Here is a 17103-nt window from a genome sequence, read left to right on the forward strand (position 1 = left end):
TGTCTTTATGGAAAAGCATATGCTTATATCAATTCCTTTATAACATACCATTGGACAACAACATATCGTCTTAGGTCAGATACCAATTATGATATTCCTTCCTTCGCGTAACCTTGCCTCCAAGAAACGAAATCGACGCTTGGAAATTGTCGCAAACCTAGAATTTCATTGTTTTCTACAAGTTTGATTTCATTTTATGGAAAAAAGTAAAGACTTTCCTTGTTTGGATCCAAATCAATGTAGCCATTTCCCTCCCTGCCTTCAAGATGCCAAACACCACTTCTCATCCATCAATTCACGGTCTAGTCCTAATCCCATTAGTTCTCTATCTACCAAGAATACACATTCTTTACAAGACCTTGAATTTCAAAGGAAACTTGCTTTTCTGAATCGAAAACACCAACTCAATCGCCCTCTCGTCCCTTCCCATCCTCCCATGGACCCTCGTCCTCTGTTTGCCTCTCCTTCTCACACCCATCGCGACGACAAAAATACCAATTCGAACTTAATATTTTTGTCTCCGCGTCGTTCCTCTCCCGAAGACCGCCTTTCCCTTGTCAAACGAGAAGACGTCAAGAATGAACAAGATCCAATTCCCCTTCCTTCTTCTTCTTCTTCCTAGGCTTCTTCCCACAAACAAAATCAACTACAATCTGAGAAAGAAGACCCAATCATTGTCATTAGTGATTCTGAAGAAGACGAAAAACCATCGATTTCTAAATCCACTTTTGTCGTCAAGGATGAAAAGCAAGTTATTCCTACTTCCCCCTACGATATTCCAAACGAGGTTATTGAAACGGGATACAAACGGCTACGGCTGTATTCCAACGACAACAAAGGCTCTATTTCCAATGTCAAGCCTTCTTGGACTGCGTCTTCTTCCGGAAACGCACCCCAATCCACATTGTGGGATGGTGGAACCAATGAAAATCCCATTTCCCTCACCGACGATGAAGACGAAACTCACTTTAATCAACTCCTCGCAGATGCTTCTGTAAGCATGGCTGCACCACACCATCAGCCACCTTTCTATTCCGATTCTTCCTTTACCGATTTGCCCAATACTTTTCCGTCCCAACACCCATGGGGTGTTCCTCCTCCTCCTCCTTTAGTTCTGCATCAACATCATCTTTTTCAAGACCAAACGTCTTTGACCCAAAAAGAACAACTCAAAGAGCTTTTCAAAGACTTAGACGATCAGCTCGAAAGTTCTCCACAAGCTCGAGAAGGCACACCAGCTGGCTTGGTACCTGTGCTTATGGAGCATCAAAAAGAGGGCTTGGCTTGGCTTAAGAAAATGGAAGAAGGTACCAAAAAGGGTGGCGTCCTTGCTGACGATATGGGTTTGGGAAAAACTGTACAAATACTCGCACTACTGGTATCCAGGCCTTCCAACGATCCAAAAACTAAAACGACTTTGATTGTCGCTCCCGTGGCTCTGGTTCAACAATGGCGCAGAGAAATTATTGCAAAAATCAAACCTTCTATGCGTCCAACCGTATACGTGCACCATGGTCAATCAAAGAAGCATAGATTTGCTAAAGAGCTTACACAGTACGATGTCGTTCTGACTACTTACAACGTGATTGCTTATGAGTACCGACATAGAATGGCTTACGAGCAGAGTTTAGAAGATGGCGCACCTTTAAAAAAATTCGAGCATCTACCTTTTTTTGAAGCCAATTGGTATCGAGTTGTTTTGGATGAGGCCCAAACCATCAAAAACAGAAACACCCTTTCTGCCAGGGGTTGCTGCTTATTGCAGTCAACTCTTCGATGGTGTCTCAGTGGTACCCCAATGCAAAATGGTATTGAAGAATTTTATAGTTTAGTCAAATTTTTGAGGATCCAACCGTATTGCGATTGGTCCCACTTTTCAAGAGATTTTGTTGGTCGAATGGGTCAAGAATCTGATTCATCCAGAGCTATGAAGCGCTTCCGTGGACTTATTAAGGCTGTCTTACTTCGCAGAACGAAGGCTACAAAAATTGACGGAAAACCTATTCTTACACTTCCTCCGAAAACCGTGCGAAAAGAAGAATCTGCTTTATCCAAACCTGAGATGGAGTTTTATAATGCTTTACAAGCAGGAGCTCAAATTCAAATGAGAAAGTACATGCAAGAGGGTACTGTCACAACCCATTACGGAAGCATTTTAGTCTTGCTGCTCCGACTTCGACAAGCTTGTTGCCATCCTTGGTTACTGGTAGCAAGAGAAACCACCGATGATGATAATGATAGTTTTCAGAAAGAGGCCAGGAGTTTGTATAATAAGCTTTCAGGTGAAGCTTTAAATCGTCTGAAGACTACCGAAATGCTGCGATGCTCTGTTTGCCAGGATTATGTCTTGGATCTTCAGATTATTATTCCATGTGGCCATTTTGTTTGCCGGGAATGTTTGAGTCATCTCATCACGTCTAGTGAAGTTGCGGCTCAGAGAGATGGTATGGAAGAAGCAACCCCTAAATGTGCTGTCTGTTTTGAATATATTACTCCAGACAACTTTTTAAGCTACAATCTCTTTCGACGTTTTGCTGGGATGGCACCGATCATAGGTTCGGACAATAAACTGAAAACTGACCGAGTTGCTGAACTATTGCCGCAGGGTTATGATAATATCTTGGAGAATCGTGAACTTGGAATGAATATATTTACGAACCCCTACAACTGGATTACGTCTACCAAGATTGACAAAGCCGTAGGCGAAATTACTTCTATTTTAAAAGAACACCCCCAAGACAAAATTTTAGTGTTCTCTCAATTTGTGTCTTTTTTAGAGTTGTTCACTGTTCCATTAAAACAGAATAATGTTCAGTTTATACACTATCATGGTGGATTAAGCCCTACTGCTCGAAATGAAGCTATTTTGCAATTCGAAACCAATCCAAATAGTAACGTGCTATTGATTTCATTGAAGGCAGGAAATGTCGGTCTTAATTTGACATGTGCTAATCACGTACTTGTTCTAGACCCGTTTTGGAATCCTTATATTGAAGAGCAAGCTATTGATCGTGCACACCGAATCGGTCAAAGTAAGCCCGTCAATGTATTAAAAATTACTGTGAATAATACAGTGGAAGAGCGAGTAATTGCTTTACAGGAGAAAAAAAGAGAACTAATTGATAGTGCGTTGGGTGAGAAGGGCTTACGGGAAATTTCACGCTTAAACACAAAGGAGCTGGCCTTCTTGTTTGGTATGTAATATTCTCTCTGTGAATTACGGTTTTGTACAATATAGATCGAATATAGAACTTTAATAGTTTCTCGTTCATTAAAAGTTCAGATGAAAGATAATAATGACACACATATGCTAATAAATCTCTTTAATCATTAATTTCTGCGAAAGCAATATTATCTTCCGTAGCTGTTAATAAACTATGAACAACAGCTTTGCCATGCCCAAGACGCAAAATACAACTTGAACCTGCGAACGTAACATCTCTTTCCTCCCCCCAGCGATTAGCGATCAGAAGAGTACAGTCTTTTTCCATGTCTACTAAAGGAGACAACCTAGCCACCCAATACTTTACATTCATTAAGTCTGGTTGAGGAACCGCCAGGCAATTTGAGTCACAGAGCAACCAGGCCATACTTAAAGCAATAACTGGAGACCTTTGTTTTTCTGAATCAATCGATGAGCACTCTTTCATTATTTGATCTTTGATGAAATTGCCATATTCAAATTTTTCAAAAGGTGCTGTGAAGTCTTTGGGATTAATATCCATACAGATAGCCATAGAAATAGGACCTAAGTCCGGTAAAGATTCATCATACATAAATCCTTTTCCTTGTTTCGCCCAAGTTTTATCTGTATCATATAGGAAATGTTTTTGATATACTTTCAGTAGTTTTGCCTGGGGTGAAACCAGAGCTGTGCTGTTGAAGTAAGATTTTTGATCTTTAACTTGTTGAATTTCAGGAAACCCGATAACAGTATAACAGCGATACTGCTCAGCTACAGTCTTAGCGAAAGATAAACTAGGGCTTGTTTCGTCTTTGATATCTTCCAAAAATGGCTCTATTTCAGAGCTGTTTTTGAAATTGTAACCTATATAGCATTAATATATGCAAAGCTTATTAATTAATTCCGTTTCTTTTATACCTGACAAAACCAATTCTGGAAATACTAGCAAATCCACCGAACGAAGTGCATCTTCGTTCTTTTTCAAAAGCAAAGACAGCTTTTCTATATTATTTTGAACTTGACCAATCGTTGGATTAAATTGCACACAGCCATATTTCATCTTGAACTGCCTAAACAATGAATACTAAGCAATCCAGAAGGTATTTTGCTAAGATGGTATATGAGTATGTTTATGCACTGACTTCGTGTAAGAGCGCAGATATGAAACTGAAATAGATACGAACATAAAATAGAACCTTTGCAAAATCTCAGCTTCAACGAGTTTCAATACTGATGTTGCAGATGTTAAACTATATAATCCGATTCCAATTGAAGGTCGAGCATACGACTTCGTTAACACCAGCGCTGGCTTGTACCATCAAGAAAACGACGGAATTATTATAATTACTTTCTTTCTTTAATAGTACGTTGCATACAATCTAACTTTGATAGCTCTATGTTACATTAAAAAAAACTTTTATTATCAGGCGTATTATGAAACCAAGAACCCAATTTTTTACCCAAAACATATATAAAAATTATACAAAGAGCTCCTTTATGCAATTTATAATAACAGGTTAAACTCGAATAAAAACCGTTACCCCGAAAACCCATTTCCAAATATCCGGTAAAACTCGTGTCTGTAGATATATATTTGACATTTTTTTGGAGTCGAATAATCGAACCCACTTTTTAAGTCAAATAATCTTGAAGCGATTCATTATCACCGAGACAATCATCGACGATCCGGACAAGCTCTGTCGTTGCAGCCTCAACATTTTCATCGTCATCTTCCATAATTTCAGCGATAAACGGCACGGACTGTGGAAGAGTAGAAACCCATTGTTCCGCCAAACGTCCATATAATTGAGTCTCGATTTGGATAGCCAAAACGCGAACATCGGTATTTTCGGATCGGAGGTGTTGCAATAGAGGAGTATTAATAGCTTTATAGTTTTCACTAGAAGGTGCGACGTTCGCAAGCTCAGTAATAGCCTTAATCAAAACTTTGTTGTCCAGCAAAGGAGCATACTGAATTTGTTCTAACAGAACAGGAACAAGCAAATTAAAACGAGCAGGTACTATCCAAAATTCTTCCGTGTCGTTTTCAAATGCAACAGCCAAACTGCTAATGATCAAGTGACGGAGTTCACTGTTTGTGTCCTTAGATGAGAGGATGTCAACTGTGCTATCTAAGACGTAAGCGTAGTAGTTGGTAACAATCGACTTCAAAGTATCCAAAAACGTTGTCAAAAAGTTATAGAAGAAAGTTTGGCGAGAAACAATGCCAGACGGGTCACTTTCCCGTAAATCTTCCATTGCCCACGATTGTAGGCGCAAAAACAAAGGTCTAAAAGTTGTATCGCTCAACTTCATTACAAACTTGAGGAAAACATTTACGGCTTTTGTCTCTACATTATCCACGTCCTCCGCGAAGAATAAAGAGCGTCGGCTATCAAAAGAATCAAGGAAAAATCTGAAGATAGATTTGTAAACCGTACCAACCGCTGCTCTTGTAGAGTTCTGCAAAGTCATCTCGATTAGTTCAAGCAGACGAAGGGCCGCAGTAGATCCCAATTTCGTGCACTCAGTCCAAGCAGAGAGGATAGATTTAATTAGATGACGGGTAGGAACATAATTGGCAATAGTATCAAATAACAATTCACCAATTGAATCTTGACCGAATGCGCGATCGGAAGCCAAAGCAGCTTTGATTGTAGGTTCGACATAGCTAGCACTGAATTCTGGGATAACCTTGAATAGATCAATCATCATCGAAAAGCAAGCCAACTCTAAAAGATCTCCTTCAGAATCATTTTTTGCGCCGAATAACAGTGAAAGAACACTCTCCATAATATCTGCCAAATAAGGTAAGATTCTAGCTCCTAATGTATTTGATAACACTGTTATACAAACAATGGATGAGACTTGAACGTCTTTTGCTTTACTCTTTAAGCCATAAGTACCAGATACAACCTCAATGGCAGATTCGAATGCTTCAGAGTTCTTCTTGAACCGTTTGGCCATGTCAGAAAGACAATCCATTGCTAGCTGCACTGTTTCTTCATCTCTACCATTAGATATGTTAAAAGTAACATCAGGCACCAAAGTGACTAATGAAGAAACCTTAGCACCACGTTGCACACGCTGTTGCAAAACGCCCAAAGCTTTACGGCGAAGTAAAGTGCGCTCGTCATGAAGCAACTTGGCAAGAGCTGCACAGAAAGACTCCTCGGGGAGAAGGGCAATAAGATTGCGAAGAGCTGCATAAACGTAGTCAATCTCTTGGTCAGACTTGACAATGTCACCCAATTCAAGTAAGATCTCTAACGACTTGAACAAATCTGATTCGATAAGTTTGAATTGTTCAACATCAGAATCGATAATTCGAGCTAGATCGGATTCAAAATTCCTTACCTTGCAAACAGTCGATGTAAGCTCAAGTAATTTAAGACGCAATGTTCCGATGGTACTAACATCAAGTTCCATGGGTAGTTGCTCCAATTTCACAGTAGTAATAGGCTTTCCGTTACTTTGAGTAGCAGTCTGCGCCTTAAAAGACTGCAAACAGGTTTGGGAGCATTGATTGATAGTACGAATACGATCAATAGGTGAAATACTTTGAGCTAGTGTTAAACAGAAGTCCTGGACGACCTTAGCTTGTGAAGGTTTAGCCGCAACAGCTTTTTCAGCAAATTGAATGAGAATAACGGACATAAATTTGTGAGTACCAATCGTTTGCAAAAGCATTCGATATAGTCGAAGACGGCGATGTTGTGGTATGTGAGGGAATGCGTTTACGAAGCATGAGATTAATAGAGAGGAATCGAAATCGCTTGACAGTTTAACCAAAGCAGATATAACAGTCTTAATTGTCTGTTCAATGACGTGGATTGAGAACGCATCATCGCGAGACAAAACTGTAGTCCCCATGAAAGTGAATATTGGCATAACTCCGTGCAAAACTACTTCCGGAGCAGCATGAGAAAGTCCACTAACAAGTAATAAAGCTTTATTTTGAATCTGAGGATTGTTCGTAGATCTAATACAACCGACCAATGTATCAATTCTAATGGAAGGAGATAATTCTTTTACAGGAGCAGCACAAACCATATCATAAAGAAGACCAAGTAATAGCTGAAGCAAATAGTTGGCTGAGACAATTTGATCCTTAAGGCTGATAACTTGATTAAGTATGTCAAACAAAGGAGCAATTAAATAACTATGGCTTGCAGCATCCTTAGTTTCGAGAAGTTCCAGAACAGAAGTCACTTTTCGTAACTCAAAAGCAGATATTCCCTCTTTACTACGTGCCCGTTTTGAAGATGCGCCATTCTTGCTACTAAATTGAAAATTTTCGAGCAAATTTCGAAAAACATTAGGAGGGATATCGAGAGCATCCAAAGTATCAATAAAATATGAAGGTTGGTCTTCAACATCAGTCAATGATCGGATTAATTCTAAATACTGAGATTCCTTTAACTTCTCTTGCAGACTGACCAAATGCTTGCAAGCAGCCTGAGATAACGCTGACTCTGTCTTAACCAGTGCCAACAGTGAAGGAAAGTAGTGTTGATCAAAAACTTTAACGATTGCTTCAGCCTCCTTCGTAGTAACTTGTTTTGCTTGCTCAGCGTTAGCAGGTTTTGATAAATTTGTCAATTTGGGAGATAGAAGTTGCTGCTTCATGCCGCTAACTTTTCCACGAACATGATGCAAAACTTCCAACAGAAAAACACGAACTTCTGTAAATCGACTACTAAAAGCATGCGACGTCAAAAAGGATGTGACAGCCATCTTAACTGACAACTCCTTGCTCTTCTTCTCCGCGTATAATTTCTCTCCGATATAAGAGTAAATGTAACTATTGTCCATTTGAAGTTCTGAAGAACAGCTAAGAATATAATCATTACAAAACACCCGAACTTCTTCGAGACTCAACCATTTGAAATTCTCAAATTCTGGATCGTTCAGTCCGTAAACATTTGATATACTCTTCTCGGTGGACTGGGAAATTTGAGATATTATTTGCAAAGCTTTCGATCTGACTTTGAGCGAAGTACGAGTCAAGGCATAAAGAGTAGTAGGCAAAAGAGCTTGAAAATCGGTCTCGTTGCTTTCAGAAATGATTGCCTTTTCTAAACACTCTAAAGCAACGGCGCTGGTTTCTTCCTTTCCATAAATAATACAAGAACACAAAAACGGTATACGCTTTGTAAACTTGTGAAGCAAATCATAAAAGTAAGTTAGATTGTCAGATAAAGCATCATCAGCCAAAAAGACGCAAGGGGTATAATCAACTGGTTCTTTAAGAGGTTCTTCAAACGAATCAATCTTAGAACGTAAAGCTCGTCTGTCTGTATTTTTAGAGACCTTAGAATCTTCGGCTTTCGGTTGTTCAACAACACCAGTTGTTTGACTATCCGTGGTAACACTCTTATCTTGCATATCAACGTTATTAATGACTCGGCGATAACTTTGCAATGTGGAGTATTCTGATTGCAACGATACTGTCGAAAGTAATAGTTTGGCCTGTTCAAAAGAAATATGAAGATGGGTGAATGAATTATCTAATAAATGAAGAAGCTCACCTTTATTGGATTTCTTAGATTTTAATAAAGTAAACCAGTACATAGTGAACAATTTATCCATGCGATACTTTTGGTTTAATTCCAAAAGCAATCTGGAAGAGCCATACGCTTCCAAGCGCTCAATCCATTCTTTTTGAAACTCTATTGAGCCTTGCTGAGTCTGTAACAGATGACCTATACAAATCAAAGCTTGGTGTATATTATCAGTGGTGATACGAAGCGTGATGGCGTCTAAAAGAGGAGGAATAACTGCAACATGTAAAGGAAAAGAAACGGCGAGTGCAGATAAGCACATAAACCCAGAAATTTGAAAGGTGGTGCTAGCCGGATAGCTAACGGCGTAAGATATGTACAAAAATAGACGATCCATGATAACGTTGGAGTCGACGTTAGAAGACGACCATGAAATCATGGACTCTAGAAAGACACCAGCCCAAAATCGTGCAAGGACTGGATACATCGTGTTTGACTCTGCAGAAGCCTGGGCGAACTGCGCAAACATCGATAGTAAATCTTTATCACGAATCATAGCGTGAACGATGTCAGCACGTGACAATGCAACGCGCATTTCTATAGCGGGCTTCAAAAAAAGCATAGGTCTTGAACTTGGCTTCGAGCAAGCTAAGACCCGTGCAAAAAAGGGATGATCATGATAAGGAAAAAATGTGAGCAAAAACTCATCAGCGACGTACTCATGGATACTAAACCGGCGAATTAGCCATTCTAGCACTTTCAAAGTAGTTTTTTGTGTAAAGAAGGGAGCCAGAAGTTGTAACAAATGAATGCATTCCTTGTTTAATTTTTCGTTTTCAGCTTTATCCAACGTCAACCTATCGACATGAACGGATTGTTCGCCTAACAAAGTTTTTTCATAATGCAATAAACGAGGTTCACGAACCGCCAACTCATGAAAGCCGCTTACTGCTGTAATATAAATTTCTTCCAAATCCATATCGGCAGCAACTTTGGGCTCATATAATAACGACGGTGCCCGCCGAACTTTACCAGCCTTCAGAACATTGTTGTTCTGTACTTGCTGTAGCTGCTTCTGAAGAGAAGAAGCCATTTTAACGTTATTCACGCTCTAGAATTGCTACTGCGGCCTTTGTTACCGTTTTGGCGAAGGATAGGTAGAAAAATCCACCAGATGCATATTTTCGTACCAATTTCTTATAGATGGCACCAAAACTGAGTGGTTATACACTATTTAAGTTTACCGTACTACTCCGTGTTTCAACTATATGTCTTCTATTTTGTTATCGATGTATCGTTTTGTAAAATACATCGCTATTTTCTCAACTTTAGTCACTTAGCAACACCATCTTGTAAAGAGCATTCCTTTTATATTCCGTATTCTTTGCTAATTTTGCAGGAATTACTGGGATCGTGTTGCTTTTTTTCTTCTTTTTTGGAACCAGTTGTGCATTATCATGGAAATTGATCAGCCTATTCAAGCAGGTCCTGTGAAGGATGAAAATTTCATTACAAAATATCAGGATGCTGGTGCTGTGGTGAGTAAATCATTCCATAAGCTCGCTCCCCTCTTTGTTCCTGGTGCTTCGGTGCGTGAACTATGTGGTTTAGGTGACCAATTCATTGAAGAAATGGTAAGTGAAATGAATTAGCTTGAAAGAGCATCGAAACCCAAGGACCAAAAAGCGAATTTCTATAAGAGCTCTTTTGTATGAAAGCTTTGAGCTGATGGGCTGTCTATGACTGAAACTGAGAATATATTTTGACACTACCAAATTCGCTATATTGGACTTCCTTGTTCATGCACGATGCTATATAGAAATTCTAACACATTTAGGTTGCACCTATGTATAAATCAAAGCGATATGAAAAAGGTCTGGCTGAACCCACTAGCGTTTGCGTCAACAATTGTGCCTTCAATTATTCTCCGGGTTCTGAAACGTTGGTTAACGGTGTCGAAAACTCTTATCGTCTTAACATTGGTGATGTAACTAAAGTGTAAGTAAAGAAATACTATCTTGACATTTCAGAAATACTAATAATTGATTTTTCAGCGCGATGGCTTGTCACATTGATGGTTACACTGCTAGTATTTGTCACACTGTTGTGGTAACGCCGCCACCTCAACCTGGAATGGGTCCTTACATTGGTCCTGGAGCTGATGCTATCTGTGCTGCTCATTTCGCTACCAAGAGCGTTGCGAATATGATTTCCACTATCGATCCTTCAAATCCTGTTACAGGTCCTAGATTGCGTAAGCTTGTTGAAGACATCGCCGCTCAATTCCACGTTCATGTTTCTCCAGGATCTCGCATTCGCCGTGTTGATAGATATCTTGTTGGACAGATAACTGTTGATCGATTGGAGGAAGAAAGAAACTCAAAGGCTGCAGTTGAGTGGCCTGCACCAGAAGAGGAAGAAGAAGAAGAGGCACAGAAGCGTGCTATTGATCCCTCGGATCCTGCTGGTGATATGCTTGCAGAGTTGGACAACTGGCATGTTATGCCAAAAGAAGCATGGCTTATCGATATATCTATGTCTTCTAAACCAGTTGATCACCTTAGAGAGCACCCAGATTTAAAACCTACAGTCTACTTACATGATGTTAATGTTTCCTATATGTTAAAGTTAAAGGCTTCTCGAGCTCTACTCTCTGAAATTAAGGAGAAGAAATCCGTTTATCCATTTCATATACGTTCTTTGACTACGGAGAGAAGCCTGCTGGGTTTAAAGGAATTGGTGGACAGACACATTCTTGTACCTTACCCTGTTATGGTTGCTTCTCCTTCCACACTTATTGCACGCGAGGAATTAACAGTCGTCGCTAAGCCTAATTCCTCAGCAGATTTATTCTGCTTAACTGTACCAACTCCTCCCAGTTATATCAAGAGTGATTTTTCTTTGGTTGAGGGAACAGATGCGTACATGTTTAGTGAAGGTATGCAAAGTCGTGTAAAGATGGTTTCGCTCGAATAAACGGATACGCGATGCTTTGTCGAAGCAATAAGAAAAGCTTAAAATTTAGAATATTTGAAAAGGTTGAATTTTTTGGTTTATGGAGATTTTGTTAGGATCAATAAATAAGGGTTTACTTGGTTGAAGTAGATGTGGTTGAAACAAAAAAAGAAGAGAGCATATCATCTGTCGTCAATGCGTAAAGAAAAAAAAAAAAAAAAAAAAAAAAAGCTCATTTGGTCGATTAGTACGATCATGTACGTAATAATTTTTAAGTAATTCATTTACTAAGAGTTCAACATTCGCTCGTTCGCACAACTTTTTATGGACAAAAAGATTTGAAAACAAAATAATATGGTCAAGGGAATTGGCTAGAAGAGAAAGATCGTATCAGAAGCAATTACGCCATGTGCGGTCTTCAGCCTAATATTACATTTATAATGGATGCTCCTTGATGTATTCTATCAGAGATTTGATGGTAATCATTTTAATTCCCCATTGGGAACAGAATTTTTCACAATCATCAAAGCGAGACATTAATCCATCCTCATCACGAACGAGCTCACAGATAGCAGCGGCGGGAGGTAAGCCTGCAAGTTTACACAAATCAACAGCAGCTTCTGTGTGTCCATCACGAGCCAAAACACCGCCTTCCCGAGCTCTTAAAGGTACCACATGGCCTGGTCGATTGAAGGCTTTAGGATTCTTTAAGTTCGGGTTGGCTAATTGTCGGGTTGTGAGAGCACGATCGTGCGCGGAAATTCCAGTAGTAACTCCTTCAGTAAAGTCTACAGTTACTGCATAAGCTGTTCGCATTCTTTCTTCATTGTGCTCGACCATCATGGGGATATCTAGTTCGCTCAATCGTTCACCTGTCATAGGAACACATACATATCCACTAAATAGTTTTTAAGTTAGTAAAAATTTTCATAACGAAATATTATGTTCAATACCTTGAATGTCGGACAAGAAATGCCATTTGTTCTGTTGTAAGATTCGCGCCTGCGATAATTAAGTCACCTTCATTTTCGCGTGTTTCATCATCCAAAACAACAAGAAACTTTCCGTTCTCTACACTCTGTGTTAGAATTCTATGAGGAAACTGGAAATACTATCATACTGAAGTCTTGAATGGCCTCTTCAATGGATGAAAGCATCTTTGTAAATGGTAAGATGGAACACACACGCTTACCTAGCTACTTCAGGGAAGAATGGATAGTGAGTGTGTGCGAGATGCGATGATTAGTAAACATTCAAAAAAAAAAAAAAAAAAAAAAAAAAAAAAAGAGGGAGAGGAAGGAAGAGAAAAATAAAAGAAAAAGAATGATTAAAGAAAAATTAAAACGGAGAATTTAAGACTCTTGAAATCTTAAAACTTGTCTATTATTAAATTCCCATCTTTAATAATCGAGTTGATAACTCTTGGTCATCACGAACAACACCTTTGATACCATATTTAATTTTATTTTTACAATATTATTTGTTTGTGTTTGATGCAAGTCTCCTTACTGTTAAAAAAAGGGTTTAATCTTGAAAACTTTTCGTTTTATTGCTTTCATCGTTTGTTTATTTATTACGGTATAGTAAGGAGCAAGTAAAAGTATAGTACGATATTTTATGAATATCATACTATAAAGGGTTGGATACTATTTTTTTATTTTTTTTTTTTCTTCCGTAAAGGAATAATGCTTTGTTGTCGAAATTGAATTAACTATGCGACGAAAGGCATATACATGTACATTTTGCGAAATTAAGTCATTGTAAGTCTTTGATCAGTCCGATTTGGGTGACATATTTAATCAGATATCAAAGTATGTAAAGTATCGGTATTCGTAAGTAATCAATGTAGCATGAAGCTTCTTAATAAACAAAAATCATTGAGAATAACTCTGTAACAGCAGTGGATTATGAATCAAATTACGCTTGCTGCATTGTTTTTTGCATATAAAAGAGATACATATCAAAGAATTAAGAACATATGGAACGCAAAGCAATACCGACAGCACAACACGTACATACGTAGCTTTATGCTCTTATTCTCTTATTCGATTGTATGAAACGAAACCTGTCTACCGCTAACCATCATAAACGAATTGATATGCATTTGAAACCTAAAATATTTTAATTTTGAAAAGTGAATGTTCTTCTATTATGTTATGTTGTTTTCTTTCTGCCTCGACGACTGGGCGCCGAGGAAGACGATCCCGCATCCGCCTTGGGCTTCCTTGTTGCCTTCGTCGGCTTTTTCGGAACAGAAATAAATTTGTCCTTACTCAAATCAGTATCATCTTCTTCTTTTTCACTTTCAGCTTCGACAACTTCGTCCTCAGCTTCAAGAGCATCTTCCACGTCCGGCACTTCTGGAGCACGCGATCCTTTCATGGGAAGAACATCGCTCGAACCGATAAAAGCAACTGGGTGATTTGTAGAGTTGTATTTTCGTGTAAACGCAGACTTGACAGTAGTAGGTATTCCTTTCATTAATTGTTCACCAACATCGGCAGGCAAGACAACTTCCATAATTGCGTCGAAGTCATCACGATTCAAGAAGTACTCATCCATTAATTGGATAATATCGGGAATGGCATCTGCTTGTTCTCTAGCTAAACGCATTGATAATGATTCGTACAATATAGGAATATAGTGTTGTCGAACTTCCAAAGAATTGGCAGACACCTTTAGTCGCATGTGAAGCTGAATTTCACGAAGCACTCTGTAAAGCTTGTTCGTTTTGGAGTTATTTCCTAACCAAGAAGTAAATTTGATTTGTCTGGAACCAGATCCAGCAACAAATGACGCTGGCCTTACACATGATAGCAAAGCATGTGTTGGCATCAATGACCAATGCTGCTGAGAACCATGAATCATGCTATCGACAAGATCGGAGTCAGAAAAAGATTCTGCGGCTTTAGAAATCAATTCTAGATGTTTCAAGTTTGCCATCTTTGGTGGCTCCTGTCGTGTTCGATCAGGGGTTGTGTTCAAATAATTCTCTTGTACCATTAAATAAGAAAATTCATGATCATTAAAGTACAATTCCAATTTATCATTAATCGTAGCTTTGCTTGAAGGATGATATAAACCGCCATGCAAATATCGACTGCAGATATCCCAAGGCTTCATCACAATGTGTTTCTCAGCTTGTTTTACAGCTGACTGACTATTTTGGACGTTCATCTCCTTGCTTCCTAACTTCCAAGTGGACAACAAATTGACAATTTGACGCATATCAGACGATGTCCCTTGAACAAGCATATCCACCGCTTGAGGCGACAACTTTAGTCCCTCACGGTATGCTATCGACATAATCCTGGAGCGCAATGAATTAGCATCCGGACGTCGAAAACGCAAGTCAAAAGTCGTTCGATCCAGAGGTTTCAATTTCGGATGTGACCTATCATTGCACACACAAATAATGGGAACTTTGGTATTTTTAATAAGGACATTCAGTTGACCCACACCACCGCGATCACCAGAAGACATGCCATCAATTTCATCCATGATTAAAACCAAGCGAGATTTGGATTGATCAACTGGTACATGCGCGGAAGAAAAATAACCGGCAAGGGAACGGCTATCAGTTACACCTAGCAATTGCTCATCTAAAAGACGCTTGCTTCGGGTATCACTGGCATTAAATTCCAAAATATCAAATCCCTCCAAATTAGCTACTAAATGTGCTGCAGTTGTTTTACCAATTCCTGGAGGTCCTGATAACAACACAGCTTTATACAAACCTAAACCATCAGGACCGGGTTTACGAAAATTAGACTTCAAGTTCTTGGGCCAGTCCTGCAGCCACTTTTGCAACTTGAGTACAATACCTTTATTACCACAAATATCCTTCAAAGAAGTAGGAGCGTACTTTGTCGTCCATAACTGATTACTAGGCTGTACTTTTTGAGCAGGGGCTTCTGGTGCAAGCCTAGCCGCAGTTTCACGAATTTTGGCGTCTTCTTGTTCACGCTTTGCTTGAGCAGCTTGAGCAGCTGCTCCAGAACCACCTAATGGGGGAAGATTCTTTAGCAGATAAAAAAGACCATCCTCATTAATCGCGGGAATTTTATGATGCTTGATGGTTTCAACTTTTCGAGGACCGGCATTTTCGCCCAAAAGAATAAAATCTGTTTTGTTTGAAGGAGAACCGGTCACTTTTCCGCCGTACTGCTTTACTAAATCGGTTGCTTCTTGACGGGTCAACGTTTCTAGAATACCCGTAATAACAAAGCTTAGACCTGAAAGGCAATTATCGTTTCCAATAGGAACTTGCTTAGATCCTGGAGCTTGTGTCGTATCTGCTCGATCATAAAAACCGCCAGGAGCCATAACACCAATAGAATCTATGTCAATCAAAGGCACGGACTGCATAACTTTTGTAGCCTCAGGAGAGAATCTAGGGAGATTTTTAAGCTTTACATTCGACCTTTTTGGGGCAGGCGTGGCCGCAGGTTTTGAAACTTCTGGGGTTTCAGAAATACTAGGAGGAAGGGTGCGACGAATTCGTTTCGTTGCTGGGGCTGATGGAAGCTCGTCATCTTCTTCCTTTACTTCTTTAGAAGATTCCGACCGTGCAGAAGGAGCCTTTATTTTTTGCGAGGACGTTCTTGGTATAGATACTACTGGCGAAGACATTGGATGATCATCGGCAAGAACATCAGAAGAGTCCTCCACAGAAATATTGGGCTTTTCATCCGACGTACTAGGAATTAGGGAATTAGCAAGAGTACATCTATCAAGTTGGCAATGAAGAATGATACATACGCTTGAGACTTTGTTGCCGACGGGGCAACATTTACTTTTTGTCTATTGTTGGTTAGAAAATCAGGAAAAGTAATTTAAAGAGACAAGAAAAATCTCAAGTACCTTTTTTGAGTTGATGGACTAACTTCCTTTGTGGAACCATTGGAAGCTGGTTGAGAATCGACGTCTGTAGATTCATCGTCAGAAAGGACAATGCGTTTCTTCTTTTGTGAAGAATTCACGCTAGAGGAATCTGTCTAAAGAACGGTAAGCTTCATCCAATGGATTTGTAATGAAAGTAAAAACGCGTACTTGAGGAGCTGCAGCTTGTTTTTTTGGCTTGTTTCCTCCGCCAAAAAAGCTTCGGATGTCAGAATTGTTCATTCTGACAAGAATGCAAATACAGCACAATATTACAAGTCGTAAATATTGACAAACTGTGCAAGCAATTGTCCTAGTTACTTTTTCCTAAGTCTTCAGGTTTGGGACGGGGTGCTTGGACTACGGTAAATGCTTGAGGAGAAGGAAGGAACTATGGAAATCAAGAATAACGAGAAAGAACGATGAACGTGAAATGAGAAGTTTGGAATGGGTGTATGAAATTACCCATCGACGATTAGGATTTCGAGACAAGAAGCCAACTTGAGTGTAGAACATTGGCAGAAATGCCCTTGATTAAAAACGAATATTATCGGATTATAAAAAAGTATTTCTAATTCG

The 17103-nt window shown here is 39.3% G+C and overlaps 6 protein-coding genes across 6 annotated transcripts; 2 read left to right on the forward strand and 4 right to left on the reverse strand.

Annotated features, from left to right (window-relative positions):
* Window positions 1-196: 196 nt before the first annotated feature.
* SOCG_01385 (ATP-dependent DNA helicase) lies at window positions 197-3202 on the forward strand (the record flags this gene model as incomplete). Its single annotated transcript, XM_013164340.1, has 2 exons — window positions 197-571; window positions 623-3202. 2 exons carry the CDS (start codon window positions 197-199, stop codon window positions 3200-3202), a joined length of 2955 nt encoding a protein of 984 aa, XP_013019794.1.
* On the reverse strand, window positions 3156-4599 carry SOCG_01386 (N-amidase Nta1). Its single transcript, XM_013164341.1, has 2 exons — window positions 4103-4599; window positions 3156-4048 (listed from the first exon to the last, which is right to left on the reverse strand). The coding sequence occupies exons 1-2, from the start codon at window positions 4242-4244 to the stop codon at window positions 3324-3326; spliced, it is 867 nt and encodes a 288-aa protein (XP_013019795.1). The 5' UTR covers window positions 4245-4599; the 3' UTR covers window positions 3156-3323.
* Window positions 4554-9859, reverse strand: SOCG_01387 (U3 snoRNP-associated protein Utp10). The gene has a single exon (XM_013164342.1). The coding sequence runs from the start codon at window positions 9779-9781 to the stop codon at window positions 4817-4819; it is 4965 nt and encodes a 1654-aa protein (XP_013019796.1). The 5' UTR covers window positions 9782-9859; the 3' UTR covers window positions 4554-4816.
* Window positions 9860-10011: 152 nt separating this feature from the next.
* Window positions 10012-11843, forward strand: SOCG_01388 (ribosomal export complex protein Arx1). Its single transcript, XM_013164343.1, has 3 exons — window positions 10012-10322; window positions 10526-10686; window positions 10743-11843. The coding sequence occupies exons 1-3, from the start codon at window positions 10146-10148 to the stop codon at window positions 11662-11664; spliced, it is 1260 nt and encodes a 419-aa protein (XP_013019797.1). The 5' UTR covers window positions 10012-10145; the 3' UTR covers window positions 11665-11843.
* Window positions 11844-12078: 235 nt separating this feature from the next.
* Window positions 12079-12800, reverse strand: SOCG_01389 (3,4-dihydroxy-2-butanone 4-phosphate synthase; the record flags this gene model as incomplete). Its single annotated transcript, XM_013164344.1, has 3 exons — window positions 12079-12541; window positions 12597-12714; window positions 12764-12800. 3 exons carry the CDS (start codon window positions 12798-12800, stop codon window positions 12079-12081), a joined length of 618 nt encoding a protein of 205 aa, XP_013019798.1.
* Window positions 12801-13183: 383 nt separating this feature from the next.
* On the reverse strand, window positions 13184-16926 carry SOCG_01390 (DNA replication factor C complex subunit Rfc1). Its single transcript, XM_013164345.1, has 4 exons — window positions 16696-16926; window positions 16507-16640; window positions 16405-16446; window positions 13184-16342 (listed from the first exon to the last, which is right to left on the reverse strand). The coding sequence occupies exons 1-4, from the start codon at window positions 16765-16767 to the stop codon at window positions 13798-13800; spliced, it is 2793 nt and encodes a 930-aa protein (XP_013019799.1). The 5' UTR covers window positions 16768-16926; the 3' UTR covers window positions 13184-13797.
* Between the last annotated feature and the right edge of the window lie 177 nt (window positions 16927-17103).

The sequence above is a fragment of the Schizosaccharomyces octosporus genome, assembly GCF_000150505.1.
Source record: "Schizosaccharomyces octosporus yFS286 unplaced genomic scaffold supercont6.3, whole genome shotgun sequence".
In the NCBI taxonomy this organism is placed as follows: domain Eukaryota; kingdom Fungi; phylum Ascomycota; class Schizosaccharomycetes; order Schizosaccharomycetales; family Schizosaccharomycetaceae; genus Schizosaccharomyces; species Schizosaccharomyces octosporus.

What these genes read in the sequence shown, in the direction of transcription:
- SOCG_01386 (XM_013164341.1), bottom strand. Translation starts at nt 4,244, where the DNA reads ATGAAATATGGCTGTGTGCAATTTAATCCAACGATTGGTCAAGTTCAA. An exon ending in TCCAGAATTGGTTTTGTCAG is followed by an intron (nt 4,049 to 4,102) that starts GTATAAAAGAAA and finishes AATGCTATATAG; the next exon opens with GTTACAATTTCAAAAACAGC.
- SOCG_01387 (XM_013164342.1), bottom strand. Translation starts at nt 9,781, where the DNA reads ATGGCTTCTTCTCTTCAGAAGCAGCTACAGCAAGTACAGAACAACAAT.
- SOCG_01388 (XM_013164343.1), top strand. Translation starts at nt 10,146, where the DNA reads ATGGAAATTGATCAGCCTATTCAAGCAGGTCCTGTGAAGGATGAAAAT. An exon ending in ACCAATTCATTGAAGAAATG is followed by an intron (nt 10,323 to 10,525) that starts GTAAGTGAAATG and finishes TAACACATTTAG; the next exon opens with GTTGCACCTATGTATAAATC. An exon ending in ATTGGTGATGTAACTAAAGT is followed by an intron (nt 10,687 to 10,742) that starts GTAAGTAAAGAA and finishes TTGATTTTTCAG; the next exon opens with CGCGATGGCTTGTCACATTG.
- SOCG_01390 (XM_013164345.1), bottom strand. Translation starts at nt 16,767, where the DNA reads ATGAACAATTCTGACATCCGAAGCTTTTTTGGCGGAGGAAACAAGCCA. An exon ending in AGTCCATCAACTCAAAAAAG is followed by an intron (nt 16,447 to 16,506) that starts GTACTTGAGATT and finishes AACCAACAATAG; the next exon opens with ACAAAAAGTAAATGTTGCCC. An exon ending in TCGGCAACAAAGTCTCAAGC is followed by an intron (nt 16,343 to 16,404) that starts GTATGTATCATT and finishes CCTAATTCCTAG; the next exon opens with TACGTCGGATGAAAAGCCCA.